The following is a 15,022-nucleotide window of genomic DNA, read 5'->3' as shown; positions in this document are numbered from 1 at the left end:
TCTGCATATGTTACATCAGGATCCTGACTGACAGGGGCTATTCTCCCTCGTGGGGGTCCACGACCCCCATAGAGGGAGAATAGAATAAGTGGTGAGTGCAGTGAGCCACCAAGCCCGCAAGGGGCTTCCTTGCGCTCACCCCGCTGTCTAAGTCCCGGTAGTCGGGATTCTGACATCAGATTAACAACGGTCGGAATCCTGACTGTCGGTGCGCTATAACCACCCATTCAAGAATGGACAGGGCAATCATCAACAGAACATGCAGAGTTATCACACTTGGCTTCGGTGCATAATGAAACTTGTTGCTGAAAAAAAAAAACTATATGGGCTGAGCGGTGGATTTATTGGATACGCAAGAGATAATGATGTGGGGGTGGAGATAATCTCAGCAATCAGCCTAATGGATTTATAGAGCACAGATACCCTTGACCCTGCTACCCTTGACCTTTCATGCACAGACACTGTATTTATTAATATAATTTAATAGATTACATCTCATTTCACATGAACATGGAGAAAACAGTGCTACTTAAGATAATGAACACAGATGCAGTAAGAACATTGTGTAAATCAGGCACGGGTAACACATGGCCTGTTGTCTGAACTACTGCTTGCAAACATGCTGGAATAGCACACAGAAGATTGTCATTGAAAAGCCACGAGTTGCCCAGCCCAAATCTAAACCAATGTGTAAAACCAAAAAATAAAAATAAAATTAACTAAAACTAGATCAATGATACAAGTGGCATGATATGCCTGTGTCCATGGGGGAAAAGTCATTTGGTACTGGAGTGGTCAATAATCTGTGTAAATGCATGATTGTGAGGGACACTATGACAAGCCTTCATATAGAACAGGTACGTAGCAGGAGTTGACATCTAAACTCTCTGGATTTCAAACAACTTCACATCGGTGTCATACCAAACAGGAGGGTCCATGTTCCTGCAAATGGAAGAGACAAAACTTCAGTAATCACAATCCTTAAACAGCAACGTATCTAATGCCAGTATTCTATGGGGTTAGTTACTAAGATGGGAGTTCTATTGAAGATGGGATGCTGCCCATAGCAACCAATCAAAATCTACTTATTTATTCAGTACCTTCTAGTAGATAAAAGATAGGATGTTGCTATGGGCAATCAATAAGATTCTATCTCCAATAGAACTCCCATCTTAGTAAATAAATCAAATGCTGACATGTCCATGTTGACAAACCATACAGAAGCCTCTATAAATTTAGATCATCTGCCACCGATACAGATTGCAAATAGGGCCCTTACCTATTAATTTACCTGTTAAACTGCAGGGATACATTTTTAATTTATTTATTCAGTTTCTTATACAGCGCAGAAAGTTCTATTCCGCTTTACAATTGTAAACAGGGATAAAACAAACTGGATAGTTACAGACAGTCAAATTGGTAGGAGGACCCTGCTCACAAGTTTACAATCTATAGGGAATAGGGATTGATACACAAGGATAGGTGTTATCTATTGCATAATGGTCCAACAGATTGCAAAAATATTTTGTAGGCTGTATGATATGGTTCCACAGAACTGGACAATAAAAAGGTGAGAGATAAAAATAAGTGAGGATAGGTTTGTGCTGTATAGTGGGGATGTCATTGGATAGGAAAGGTTTATGAAGGTTACATGAACCACTAAAATAATGACTGGAGTAATGTATATGATAGACACAGTTTTGTGCATCCTTTGTATAAGCTATGTGCGCACTTAGGTTGTAGCATCTTCAACACTACACTTATGAATGCTCTAAGTCAGTGGTTCTCAAACTGTTGGTCCTGACCCCAAAGTGGATCGCGACTCCATGTTGCTGACCATCAGGCTGATGATTTTTCAGTACTTGTTTCCTAGCACGGCGCCAGCTATTTTTATCTCAAGCATCGGGACCTAAAAAAATTGCGTCGATCGCATGCAACCAAATCGCATGCGATCGATGCGATTTTTACATTGGTCCCAATGTAAAAAGCCCCCGAAACCCCAATTTTAATTGCATACCCCCCCCCCCCCCTCATGGGTGAAATGGGCCCCCATTGTTACTGACACCCCATGATGAACGCCAACCCGAAGCGTGGCGAGCGCAGCGAGCCCGCAAGGGGTGGCGGTACGCGTCCTCCGACCTTTTCATACCCCCACTAACCACGTCGGCGTGGAGTTGATTTTATAAAGTGTGGCGAGCGCAGCGAGCCACCGAGCCCGAAGCGTGGCGAGCCCTGCGTGGGGACGCGCATAACTTCACAGGTGATGTTATGACCTTCTGCAGTAACTTGCTGGGGTCCTGTCCTTATTTTTATTGTCTGATGGGGTCCCAGAACAAAATAATTTGAGGACCCCTGCTCTAAGTCAACTTTTTTTGTAATTGAAGCCCTAACCAAGCTCCCGATGTCATCGTTCAGTACCTCATCTCCAGTGATACCACACTGATAACTAGTAACTATATAAATCACTGGCACTAAATACCAACTTGACAGAATGTCATGTCCCAAATCTATTTTAGTGTAAAGGGCTCAGCACATATCATTAAGATTTACAGGAATCATCCTAGTGGTGATAAAAGGGATTACAGAGAAGAGAACAAAACAATGGCAACCCTGTGGAGTACTTCATACAGATGTGTAAACACCATTATCAGAACCATATAAAGTCCTGCACTAAACATTAAAATATGTGGATACGCAAAGATGTGCCCTGTTCACTAGGGCATTTAGGATTCCCCATTACTGATGTACACACTACCCAACTTCCCAATACAAACAGGCATATATCTGAAATAAGTGCCTGCTATTTGCAATTGAACGCATCCACCTATGGAATAATCTTAAAAACAAGAGCAATATTGAGAAATATGTTGCAAAAGAGGTAAAGCCGCTAACTACATGTAATGAAGTGGCGCTGGTTAAATGCATTTCAGTAATGATCCAACCACAGGAATGGGATTAACACAATGGGCCACATGTGCTAAACGTGAAAAGTGATAAAGTGGAGAGTGATGAACGGTCACCGTCTGTGTTTAAAAAATGGCATTTAGGAGCTGATTTATGGTTTATCACTCTCCATTTTTTTTAATTTTCAAGGCTTAGTACATCTCACCCACCATGTCTAACCCTTTGAGGGCCAACATCTGTGATGCACAAAATTTAAGCTAAAAATGCCAGCGTCGCTCACATATAAATTCAAATTAAAAAATTGTTGTGCAAAGAAAAGATTGTATTTCCTATATAAAAGGTAAATATTACAGGTCATTATGATGAAATCATAGTTTGCATGGCAATTTTCACACCTATTTTGGCAAATTCACTTGGCACCCAAAGGGTTAAAAAACCACAAATAATTCCCTCAAAATGTGTATATTCTTTGTGTGTTTTCGGTTATTAAACATTAGGTACTCTTTACCTAGAAGGGCGCCCACGATTTTGATCGTGGGCATCGCAAGGTAAAAAAAATCGCGTCGGTCGCATTGCATGCGACCAAAAAATCGCATGCGATGCGACCGACGCGATTACAGCGATTTCCCATAGGGAACAATGTTAAATGTCCCAATTGACCCGATTTTCCATAGGGAACAATGTTAAATGGCCCACAGAGGCCAAATAGGCACCCTGAAGTGTGAAATGGGCCCCCCCAATTGTTAACGCCACCCCATAGCGTGGCGAGCGCAGCGGTACGCGTCCTACGACCTTTTCATACCCCCACTATCCACGTCGGCATGGAGTGGAGAATAGAAAGTGTGGCGAGCGCAGCGAGCCACCGTGCCCGAAGCGTGGCGAGCCCCGCGAGGGGACGCGGACACCTTCACAGGTATACGCGTCCCCTCGCGGGCTTCACAGGTGTCTGCATCCCTTCGGGCTCGGTGGCTCGCTGTGCTCGCCACACTTTCTATTCTCGACTCCACGCCGACGTAGATAGTGGGGGTATGAAAAGGTCGGAGGAAGCGTACTGCGATTTTTTGGTACATGCGATGCCCGCGATGGGCGCCCTTCTTGGTAAAGAGCACCAAACATTATTTGTGGAGTGCAATGAATTATAGAAAAAACTATTTACAATTGCTTGTTACACGTAGTGTACACCTGCATTTAGTTGACTGACAATTTTACCCTTAAATGTTACAATCATCATTGTCCCAACTATCAGCATTGCCTAAATATGCAGCTCTCCCCAAATGATTGCAAACTGAAGTTATAATTTACTAATACAATTCTCACCTCAAGTAGATGACCCCCCACATATATGTACGGAACCACATAGCAGTGCCGGCATTGGCCTGGTATTTGCGGATCAGGATGGGGTGAGGAACAGGTAATAACCCAACCAAGGTTCCATGCTGTAGAAACTTCAAAATCTCAGACTCATCTGTGAGTCCCCTGTAAGTTAACAAGTCAAACATTTAGTGCATGACATACCATGTGAAGAGACAAACATTATTATACATATTCATGGACATCTAAAAACTCAAGAAAAAAAGCCATTTCCGATTAGTCATATGAAATACAATTGCAACCAACCAAAGCTTCCCAATAATGAAAACAGAAAGTTATAGGGTGAGATTTAGTAGGTACGATCTTTTGTAAGGTTTCGAAATTGTACCTTATCACATTTTTCAAAATACCATTGTTTTGGAAGAATTCTACAATTTAATGAGATGTGAATTTGTGGCAAAAAAATGTGATATGGTTCGATTTTTAGTCATTAAAATGTGAATTTGAGGACATGTGCGATTTTGGAGACATTGTAATGTGCATTTTATTTTACAAAAATAAACGGCAAAAAGTGCGATTTTTACCACAATTCACATTCTATTAAATGTGCGATTTTCAGAAAACGTGCAATTTTGGACGATTTTGAAAAAGGAAAAAAAGTCTAAAAATCACACTCTATTAAATCTCGCCCATCGACTTTTCATACATAAATGAGAGGAAAAAAAACACACAAAAATTCCTTATATGCCGTTATGCTTTGTAATGATCAAGATTTTTTATCACCTATCCCTCATTATGGTTTTAAATGATCACTGACAACCTCAGCCGTTTCATTCCCTGCAACTACTGTCACCAATGAGCTCTTTTCCAAACTCTCACTTGTCAATGCAGATCTTCTCCACCTGTGGCACCAGGACCTGCAGCAGCCGCATGATTGTCTGAAGCGGCAGTTTCACCTTCCAGGACATGACCTGTTGACATTCATCATAGGAAATAAGTTAATATAGTAAGAAAATGGAATGGAATAGTATCTGTCTACCTATGCTCTATCTATTCATTACAGAAACTCTGACCAAGAAACAATCAGCATAGGACAGTATAATAATAAAAAGTCTTGGACATGTCAGAATCATTACAATTTTATAGATATAGTAGCGTTTGCCGGTGGCTTTGCTCATGCGGAAGTGCGTTATTGCTCGGCTGAACTAAAGGGGTGTACACAAGGGCAGGCTACTTACTTAGGGCCTAATTCAGGTTGGTTTGCAAAACCAAACTCCTTCTGTAATGGACAAAACCATGTGCACTGCAGGTGGGACAGATGCAACATGTGCAGAGAGAAATAGATTTGGGTGGGGTGTGTTCAAACTGAAATCTATATTGCAGTGTAAAAAAAAAGTAGCCAGTATTTACCCTGCACAGAAACAAAATAACCCACCCAAATCCCTTATGCACTAAGCCATTTTGACTATTTGTGTATTTGGCCATAGGCCACATACACACAGACATGCGTCTAGTCGAAACTGCCTTGCCTGCACTGTCTATAACGCAGGGCAATAGCAACGCTGCGGAGTCGCACACCGATATTGCCCGCAGTGTACACATGGTGCGATTTTGGTTAGTGTGATTTTCACTATCTAAATCAAAATGGCCCTGGCAAATGGCACCATGTGTACATGGCTTAGCACAGGCAGAGTGTAAAGTGACTGATTTTACTTCATTGCTCATCTCTACCTGATCACATTGACATTTTTATTTTTAGGTCACTTAGATATATAATAATGAAAACGCCATCCATAGTCATTCAGTAGTTTTTGTATGATGTCAGAACAAACAGACCGACAAAAATCCCCCCCAGAAACAACCCTGAAAGTTCTAAGAGTTCTCGAGAAAAGATCAAATTGTAAAAGGACAGAAGCAATAGGTCTGTTTATGCACCTACATCCTGTAGGGCCTTCTGGTACAGTTTATGAACTGCTTGATCATTTAAGTGTTTTTTTTTACCTTTGGTATGGACAACGTTACCATCAAAAAACAGCAGAGACAAATACTTCCCTTTTGGTTATTCTGGGATATATTGCTTTTTATTGCTAGACTTTATTGTGCTAGTCTCATGTGGCTGTAATCTATGGCATGTGAGGTGTGGGTCTGTGGGATGGTTAAAGTGGAACAATTTATTACTACAAGTTAGCCATATACCTGTCTGAATTATTGATGCACAATTGCTGAAACCTCTGTATTCAGAGACAATATATTTCTTTCTTGAAAGCTAAATATACCTATATATGAGAAAAACTTAATTATGATTGATCAGTGTGTGGGAAGCATTTGATTCTTAATGCACCTCTTTGCCTATATTATGGATACAAAAATATTGCGCAAAAAGGGGTTTCTGAGAGATATTGTTAACAATATCGTTAATGATGCACGAGCCCGTTCGCGGTAATTGATGCCTTCCAAACATGCAGGTTAACTTGGCAATAGAGCCAAACAACCTGCATGGTTAGTGGGCCTTGGTGACATCATTGAATGATAAAGTCCATTGTGTACAGACTATTTTGGCCACCTGTGGGTGATATGGTTAATTATAAATCGGCAGCGGTCCCCCATTGAAATCTTTACTATATGCTTTGTATTATCTTTCTGGTTTTAGCCATGTATTTATAAATCATCAGAAAGAATGGTTCATTTGCACTGGGACAATGAAGGAGACAGCTTGTCTCTTAATAGAACTGCTTCACAATACAAACAGCATGGCACATCCAAGGCAAACAAATAAAGAACAAGTCTTCGTAGTAATATGAACACTTAGCTAAAGGCACAGAGGAAAGCGAGAAATATGAACCAATGCCAAAGCTGCATGAGGAAAGGTTAGTCAGAACTCGCTTTAATGACGCTGCACCATAAACACCAACAATGAACAATAAGTACATGGATGTTCAAACAAAGAAAATCCCAAACAAGTAGGTCCAGATATGACCCCCTAACAAAAATATTACTGTGGTGCGATAAGTCATTTTCTCAATCCCAGCAAATAAAGACAATACCAAGACACATAACCACCATATCTATTTCACTATACCTACAAAAACCAGCTGCTGCATCACCAGCCCAGAGTTCAGATGAAAACCACCAGCAAAGCAACCTCAAGGGATGAAAGGTGGTTACAGCCACTATACCACTTACAGTGCTGGAAGTGTAAATTAAGGCCTGTATGGTTAAAGCAAAAGGGAGGTACATAACACTGGGCATACAAAAGCCTTAACTAACCCACGTTCCGCTCTCACCACTCAGGCCTAGTCTCCTCTGTTTACAGATGTTCAGCTCTATACAGACAAAATTTTCATATGGACGAAAACAGGGCATGGAAAGCTCTGCATTATCATATGGCTCATACAGCCCTGAAGGCAAGTCATACATTAGCTTAAGCAATTGCCTAATAATTATTAACATTGATAATAGAGACAATTAATTGAGCCAAAATAACTGAAATAGAAGAATGTCTAATACTGCTGGGTCCATACTAGACAGTGTATACCCAGCCCAACATCTGCAATGCATACACACACACACACTGATGTGGGCAGCGCTGGATCGACAGTAGGGGCCATGCGGCATTCAGCACCATGGCCCTCACTAACGACATCTCCTTTCAGTCCTGCATGTAGGGCCGATGGAGTAAGTCTCCAACGACCCTGGAGAGCTTGAATCATCAGCAATATAGTGGGTACACACTAGACGATGCTAACTATATATTAATATATATAGTTCAATGCGCCGGATTGGAGGAGATATTGTTTTGTGTGTACCCAGCTTAAGACATATAGGCCGTATGCAATGGGAACAGATTTTGGTCTGATCTTGTGAAAATAGGATTTATGGTCTTACCTTGATAAATCCCTTTCTTTGAGTCCATAGGGGGCACAGGAGTTCACGCTGGGTATGAGAGGTGAGGTAGCAGAGCGTGCACCAAAGGGTTACAAAAATGTACCCAGCATGCTCCCTGCCTCCCTTCTCCCTCATAACCCGCCCCCTGACCCTGGGTCACCAGTTTCGTTAGCAAGCCCAAGGTAGGAGCAGAGCCAGAGAAGAAGGAAGAGCAAACGCACACCCACATAGCATACAGGCCCTAAAGCCATGGAACTTTCCTACATAGGAAGCCCCGCTACCAGGTGCGTCTGGGAGGGCGTCCTGTGCCCCCTATGGACTCAAAGAAAGGGATTTATCAAGGTAAGACCATAAATCCTATTTTCTTTTTCGTCCACTAGGGGGCACAGGAGTTCACGCTGGGACATCCTAAAGCTGTCCCCTCACGGGTGGGGGACGCTCCTGGACTGCGGAAAGCACAGGTCTACCAAACTGTGCATTAGCCGATGCAAAGGTATCAAATGCATAAAACTTGATAAAGGTCTGGGAAGAGGACCAAGTAGCCGCCTTACAGAGCTGTTCAGCCGAGGCGCCTCGATTAGCGGCCCAGGATGTACCCACAGACCTGGTAGAATGTGCAGTAATCCCCTCCGGGGGAGTAATCAGTGTGGAAAGATACGCTTGGCGAACCACTGATGTGAGCCATCTCGCCAAGGACTGTTTGGAAGCGGGCTAGCCCCTCTTATTGGCCCCATAAAGCACAAACAGTGAACCAGACTTAAAAGTTGACTTAGTCCTGCGAAGATAAATCTGCAACGCACGGACTACATCAAGAGAAGCTTCAGCTTCAGAAGAACCTGGAAAAGAAGGCACCACTATTTCCTGGTTAAGGTGAAACTCAGACACCACCTTTGGATGAAAATCCAGTTTGGTACAAAGAACCGCCCTGTCCGGGTGAAATACCAGAAAAGACGGTTTCCATGATAATGCACTCATGTCAGACCCCCTTCGTGCTTAGGAAATAGCCAACAAGAAGCCACCTTCCAGGATAGCCATTTCAGATCCACCTCCTCCAGAGGCTCGAAAGGAGACGATTGAAGTGCCCGGAAAACCTCTAAAGAGGGACACCTCAACAGCCAGCCCGTCAAAGCCAGGCCACTGAAGTCCGGGTATCGGAATGGCCCCTGTGAAATCAGGTCTGGACGCAGAGATAGACTCAGAGGAGAGGCTACCAACAGGTTCCATAGATCCGCGTACCAACCTCGACGGGGCCAATAGGATCATCATTCCTCCCTCCATCCTGAACTTCCACAGAAGGCGAAGTAGGAGTTGAAACAGGGGGAATGCGTACACTATCTTGCCGACTTAAAAAGTCTGCCTCAAAATTGAGAACCCCTGGGATGAAGACTGCAGAGATTGCAGAAATCTGCTTCTCCGCCCACCTGAATATCTAGGAGACTTCTGCCTCAAAATTGAGAACCCCTGGGATGAAGACTGCAGAGATTGCAGAAATCTGCTTCTCCGCCCACCTGAATATCTAGGAGACTTCTTTTATCGCTCCTTTGCTGCATGTCCCGCCCTGCCTGTTGATAAAGGCCACAGGCGTGGTGCTGTCGGACCGGATCTTTACAGGGCACCCTCGGATGAGGGACCCCAACCTCTGAAGAGCCAGAAGGATTGCTCTCAATTCCTGGAGATTGATCGGAAGGTGACACTCCTGAGCCGTCCAGCGACCCTGAAAAGATTGAGAATTGCAAACCGCTCCCCAGCCCCGTAGGCTGGCATCCGTGGTAAGCAAGACTCAGGTTGGAATCCAAAACGGGCGGCCCTGAGACAAGTTGTCTGTCTTTAACCACCATGTGAGAGACAGGCGAACCTTCGGGAACAGTGTGATCAATTGGCTCCTTAGACGAGTATGATCTCCTGTCCACTGGCTGAGAGTGTAAAGCCGAAGTGGGCGCGAGTGAAACTGTGTATACTCTACCATGTCGAAGACACCACCATACACTTGTGTACTGAGACCCTTCTGTGACCTATAAGGGAATGAATCTTCCTCTGAAGGAAGTGGATCTTATCCTCTGGAAGATATACTCTCTACAACCGAGTGCCCAGCCGAGCTCCCAAGTGAAGTGTCCTTTGGGAAGGAGTAAGAAACGATTTCTTCCAGGTTATCCTCCAACCGTGAGATAACAGAAGTGTAATCACGACCTGCAAATGACTCCGTAGTAGGCCTGGGGACTTTCCAAAATCAGTGGGCCGTCCAGCCGTCGGACAAACCTCTCTCCACCTTGCCCGCCCACTCAGACACTGCCTTGGCCACCCATGACGCGGCAAGCGTGGTACACCTAATGGCCCCTGCCTGTGAAAAGCAGTCCTGAGGAAATTCTCAGAAGGGTCCTTCAAAGATGAAGAATCCGAAATAGGCAGTACTGAAGCGCGAGCTAATCGCGCAACATGATCATCCGCCAGGGGAGGATTTTCCCACTTAGCCCTCTCTGTGGGAGGAACAGGTTAAAAAGTAGTAAGTCGCTTGGAAAGCTGGAACCTTCTAAACGGTTGAGACCACGCAGTCTCCAATAAATCCTCCATGAGGGCCGAAGGCGGGAGCTGGGCCGATACTTTCTTAAGACGCTTAAAAAGCAGGTCTTTACTTTTAGGGGCAGGAGCCTCATCCTCCCTCTGGAGGACTGCCTTAACCTCCTGCATCAGAGACTCTACCTCCACTCAGGACAAAGTGTCATCGGCCCCTGCGGATTCCGCCACTGAGCTGGAATCCGAATCGGAACGCGGAGAACCCGCATCGGGACTCTGCTGCCTACACTGCCTCCTGGAATCCCTGCCCGCCCGAGTAGCCGTCAACCCCTGCACAGATTGTGCAAAGGATTGCCACCAAGGGGGCTCTACATAAGCAGGAGCTGCCCCAACACTGGTGCTGGCCACTGCCACAGGGGGCATGGGCACAGGGGGAAGGGGCGCAGGAGGTAAGGAGTTGACAAGCGGTCAATATGTCAATACCTGAGTCAAGGTCGAAGCCCAGGCCGGTTCCTGCTGTGAAGGCAGCAGAAGATCTGCTTCAAGGGCCAAACACCTGGAACAGATATCCTCCTCCTGCTGAGAGAGTATGTCCACACATACCCTACAGGTACGCTGCATGGGAGATGGAGTCTCCTTGCCAGGTTTCGCCTTAGGCATACTGTCCATGATAAAAGACAAAAAACACCAGCAGTTACAACACTGACACCCAAGCAACACACTTGCAGCCTTACCCACAAAGCTTTAGCAAAGCCATTTGGTATGGGCAGATAAACTCAACAATTCAGCAAGCTGAAAAGGAGACACCGTATATGCAAAGCCAATACTATGAATGGTGACAGTGTTTCAAACTTTCATCTCTTCCAATGATATTGGAAGGAAGACAGCATCAGAGTACCAGCCGCAGGAGAGGATAAATACCACAAACACCAGGCTCCAGAAGCAGGGTGTGGGGGAGAATCCCAGCAGCCTCCATCTCTAAACCCAGCAAGTGCCAGAATGGCTGCTGATTAGGACCTTAATGAGGAGCTGGGACACCTGGGGCAAAAATATTATTATTTTTTATGGATTGTGGGAGGAAACCGGAGTACCCGGAGGAAACCCACTCAAGTACGGGGAGAATATACAAACTCCGCACAGTTAGGACCATGGTGGGAATCAAACCCAGGACCTCAGTGCTGTGAGGCAGTAATGCTAACCATTACACCCTCCGTACTCCTACAGCACCTGGTGTTCCTATGTGGTCACCCACTCAAGTACTTACCAGGCCCAATATACCGCATTAGCTGTAGATCCCAGGCTGTCTTCAAGCTTCCAATGATATTGGAAAGAAGACATCAGCAAAGCTCAACAATCCAGCCAGCAGCAGGAGAGGAGAAATACCACACACACACACCAGGCTCCAGGAGCAGGGTGTGGGGGAGAATCCCAGCAGCCTCCGTCTCTAAACCCAGCAAGTGCCAGAATGGCTGCTGATTAGGACCTTAACGAGGAGCTGGGACACCTGGGGCAATCCTACATCACCTGGTGTTCCTATGTGGTCACCCACTCAAGTACTAACGAGGCCCAATATACAGCATTAGCTGTAGATCCCAGGCTGTCTTCAAGCTTCCAATGATATTGGAAAGAAGACATCAGCAAAGCTCAACAATCCAGCCAGCAGCAGGAGAGGAGAAATACTACACACACACCAGGCTTCCAGGAGCAGGGTGTGGGGGAGAATCCCAGCAGCCTCCGTCTCTAAACCCAGCAAGTGCCAGAATGGCTGCTGATTAGGACCTTAACGAGGAGCTGGGACACCTGGGGCAATCAGAGAGCAAGCCTCAGCACTTCCCCAGGGGTGGGGGAGGGACTAACCTACAGCACCTGGTGTTCCTATGTGGTCTCCCACTCAAGTACTAACCAGGCCCAATATACAACATTCCAATGTGTATGGCTGTAGGTTCCCAGGCTGTCTAACCTCCCCCTCAGGCATCAACCCCCGGGACATAGCCTGACTAATTGTCCCTGGTGATCTAGTGGAAAGGTGGAGCAGTCCAGACCCCCACTGCCTGCCCCCCCGCTGACTCCCATACAAACGGGGGGGGAATCGCTGCTAGACGCGACTCCCTGCAAGCAGGGAACCGCCGCTTACCTGCCCGGGGACAGAGTGCAGCCTGCGGGAGCCTCCGAGAGAGGGTCCCGCGACGGAAGTCCCCAGCCCAGTCGCCAGCGCTGCCGTCGCCGCCGCCGAGTGATGGAGCTGCGCTGCCGGTGATTCACTAAAAGAGCACCCGCCGCAGCAGCTCTAACCCATGGCTGTTCTAACAGCCGCAATAATGGTGCTGCTCTCTCCTTGGCACCAAAGAAAAAACTGGTGACCCAGGGTCAGGGGGCGGGTTATGAGGGAGAAGGGAGGCAGGGAGCATGCTGGGTACATTTTTGTAACCCTTTGGTGCACGCTCTGCTACCTCACCTCTCATACCCAGCGTGAACTCCTGTGCCCCCTAGTGGACGAAAAAGAAATGTTGGATTTGATTTGTCCCCAAACGTCCAAAAATTTGTAAAGTCACCAATGTAACAGCATCACAGTTCATTAAAATATCATCTCTCAAAATCAGTCGTGTACTGTTCATGTAATTTTTAAATTTTTTCCAGTAAAACGCATTTTATTCTCGTTGTGCGAATAGGATGCGTAAGCAGCTTCTGTAGATAAAAATGCCGTCATTCTATGTGTAATTGCAACAGTATCTGCATACAAAATGTTATGCTACAGTGTCTTGCAGCCAAACACGAACATAAAATGGTATGTAGATACAGACGCAAATTACACACAGAGTATAGACATGCTGCGGCTGTATCTGCATTAAAAAAAAAAAAAAAAAAACAGCCCTAATTTTGGCAAATTTATACAGATGGAGCGGGTCCCATCTTTGGCCGGTGCTCACCAGATCCCTTGCACTGGCGAGCGCCGGCGATAGATACTGGGACACTCGTGCGTCTCACACGCACGTGCGTTCCAGTTTCCTGTCGGCGGGGGGACGGGAACCCTGTCAGTCTCCGCTTCTGGGAGACTGACAGGGTTAGGGGGGGGGGGGGTGCGTCAAGGCGGCGGGGACCCGGGGTGACCGTCGGCGAGGCGGGGGACGCCCCGTTGTAAGGGGATGCGCGCGCATCTCGTGCGCGCGCAATCCCCTCCGGCGGATGGCGGGGGATGGCGGCTGGTGAATCTTCCGCCATCCCCTGCAAAGCGGAGACCCGCTCCATCTGTAGATCTGTTTTGTGTCCCACTTTCTGACTGATTACTTCCTGGACTGGCCATACTATAAACGTGCAACCTCCTGCAACTTCTTCAGGTCCATTACAGCCAACCCATATAGGTTTCCCTCAGGCACCCTAACTGTTCCACGAGTAACAAAATAACCAGGGCTGAACAAGAACAAGAGATCTCCATTAGAAAACTGGCCTTAACCATTTTCAACCGTCACATTCTGGATATATTTTAACACTCTCCCAAGAGTGTGAAAGGGCTCACAATACAACTTTGTGTCCCCCAATGGAAAACCAAAAGCTTTCCTTGTAACAAAGCTAGAGTCCCATCTCACCACAAAATGTTACTATATTGAGACATGAGAAGGCTGGATCAATAAAGATTTATGATATTACTTTCCTATATGACAACAACGCAAATAATGTAGATTTGCACCTTGACAATACCATGTTTTCTTTTGGTGGTGTGGGAGTATGTGTGTGTGGGTGGGGGTAAAAATGTGCAGAGAATTAGGTATAGTATGGGAATATATTCGCTCCTAAAACAGCTGTTATTTACACTGCGTTCAAACAATGCACCCAACACATTGCTAGACAGTTATTCCTTTGTTTTGCCTTGTTCTTAACTTTGAATCAACTCATGTATTTATTAACCATCAGTGTCTGCACTAATTTTCCTTTTCTATTTCCTGCGTACGTGCATATACACCACCCTGACTCACCCAGTCTGTAGATGGGTTCCAATGAGATGAGGTGCTTGACAGACGTCTGATCGGCTTACTTTGTGCAGCTTCCTGCAGAAAATAAATGAGCTATAGTAAGAGCAAAGCCAGACATTGCTACCAAATATGTGACCAAATTATTAAGCAGTCATTAAAAATAGAGATGTGCAGGCTCAGATTTACCTCGATTTAAGGCTCATACACACTGGGTGATTTTGAGCTGAAAGCCGCCCAGTGTGTACGGCCCAGCAATGAGTGGTGACTGCTGATGTGAGCTCCCGCATCATCGCTGGCAAAAAAACACCCAGTGTGTATGCACCTTTATTGGCTATCGGCTGTCACATGTTTTGACATGTGACAGCCAGATAGCCAATAAGATCCCGCTTTGAGATCCGAGTAAATCTGGGTAAATCCAAACCCAAATCTTTATATAAAATGCT

The 15,022-nt window shown here is 45.6% G+C and overlaps 1 protein-coding gene and 1 long non-coding RNA gene across 2 annotated transcripts in view; both read right to left on the bottom strand.

Moving 5' to 3' along the window:
* Positions 1-466: 466 nt before the first annotated feature.
* HID1 (HID1 domain containing) overlaps positions 467-15,022 on the bottom strand; it is a 60,375-nt gene continuing 45,819 nt past the window's right edge. Inside the window, exons 16-19 of the mRNA XM_083148049.1 lie at positions 14,583-14,654; positions 5,095-5,186; positions 4,222-4,380; positions 467-942 (exon numbers count right to left, since the gene is read on the bottom strand). Coding sequence (XP_083004175.1) covers positions 879-942; positions 4,222-4,380; positions 5,095-5,186; positions 14,583-14,654 — 387 coding nt within the window. The 3' untranslated portion in view covers positions 467-878. The remainder of the gene's footprint in view (positions 943-4,221; positions 4,381-5,094; positions 5,187-14,582; positions 14,655-15,022) is intronic.
* LOC146008593 (uncharacterized) lies at positions 6,229-12,737 on the bottom strand. Its single transcript, XR_014444536.1, has 2 exons — positions 9,609-12,737; positions 6,229-9,521 (listed from the first exon to the last, which is right to left on the bottom strand). It is a non-coding gene; the product is annotated as an uncharacterized LOC146008593 (long non-coding RNA).

Source organism: Crinia signifera, chromosome 6 (genome assembly GCF_055691185.1).
Source record: "Crinia signifera chromosome 6, ASM5569118v1, whole genome shotgun sequence".
Classification (NCBI taxonomy): Eukaryota; Metazoa; Chordata; class Amphibia; order Anura; family Myobatrachidae; genus Crinia; species Crinia signifera.
Note: the sequence above shows the minus strand (reverse complement) of the source record. Positions and strands in the feature narration are given on the sequence as shown.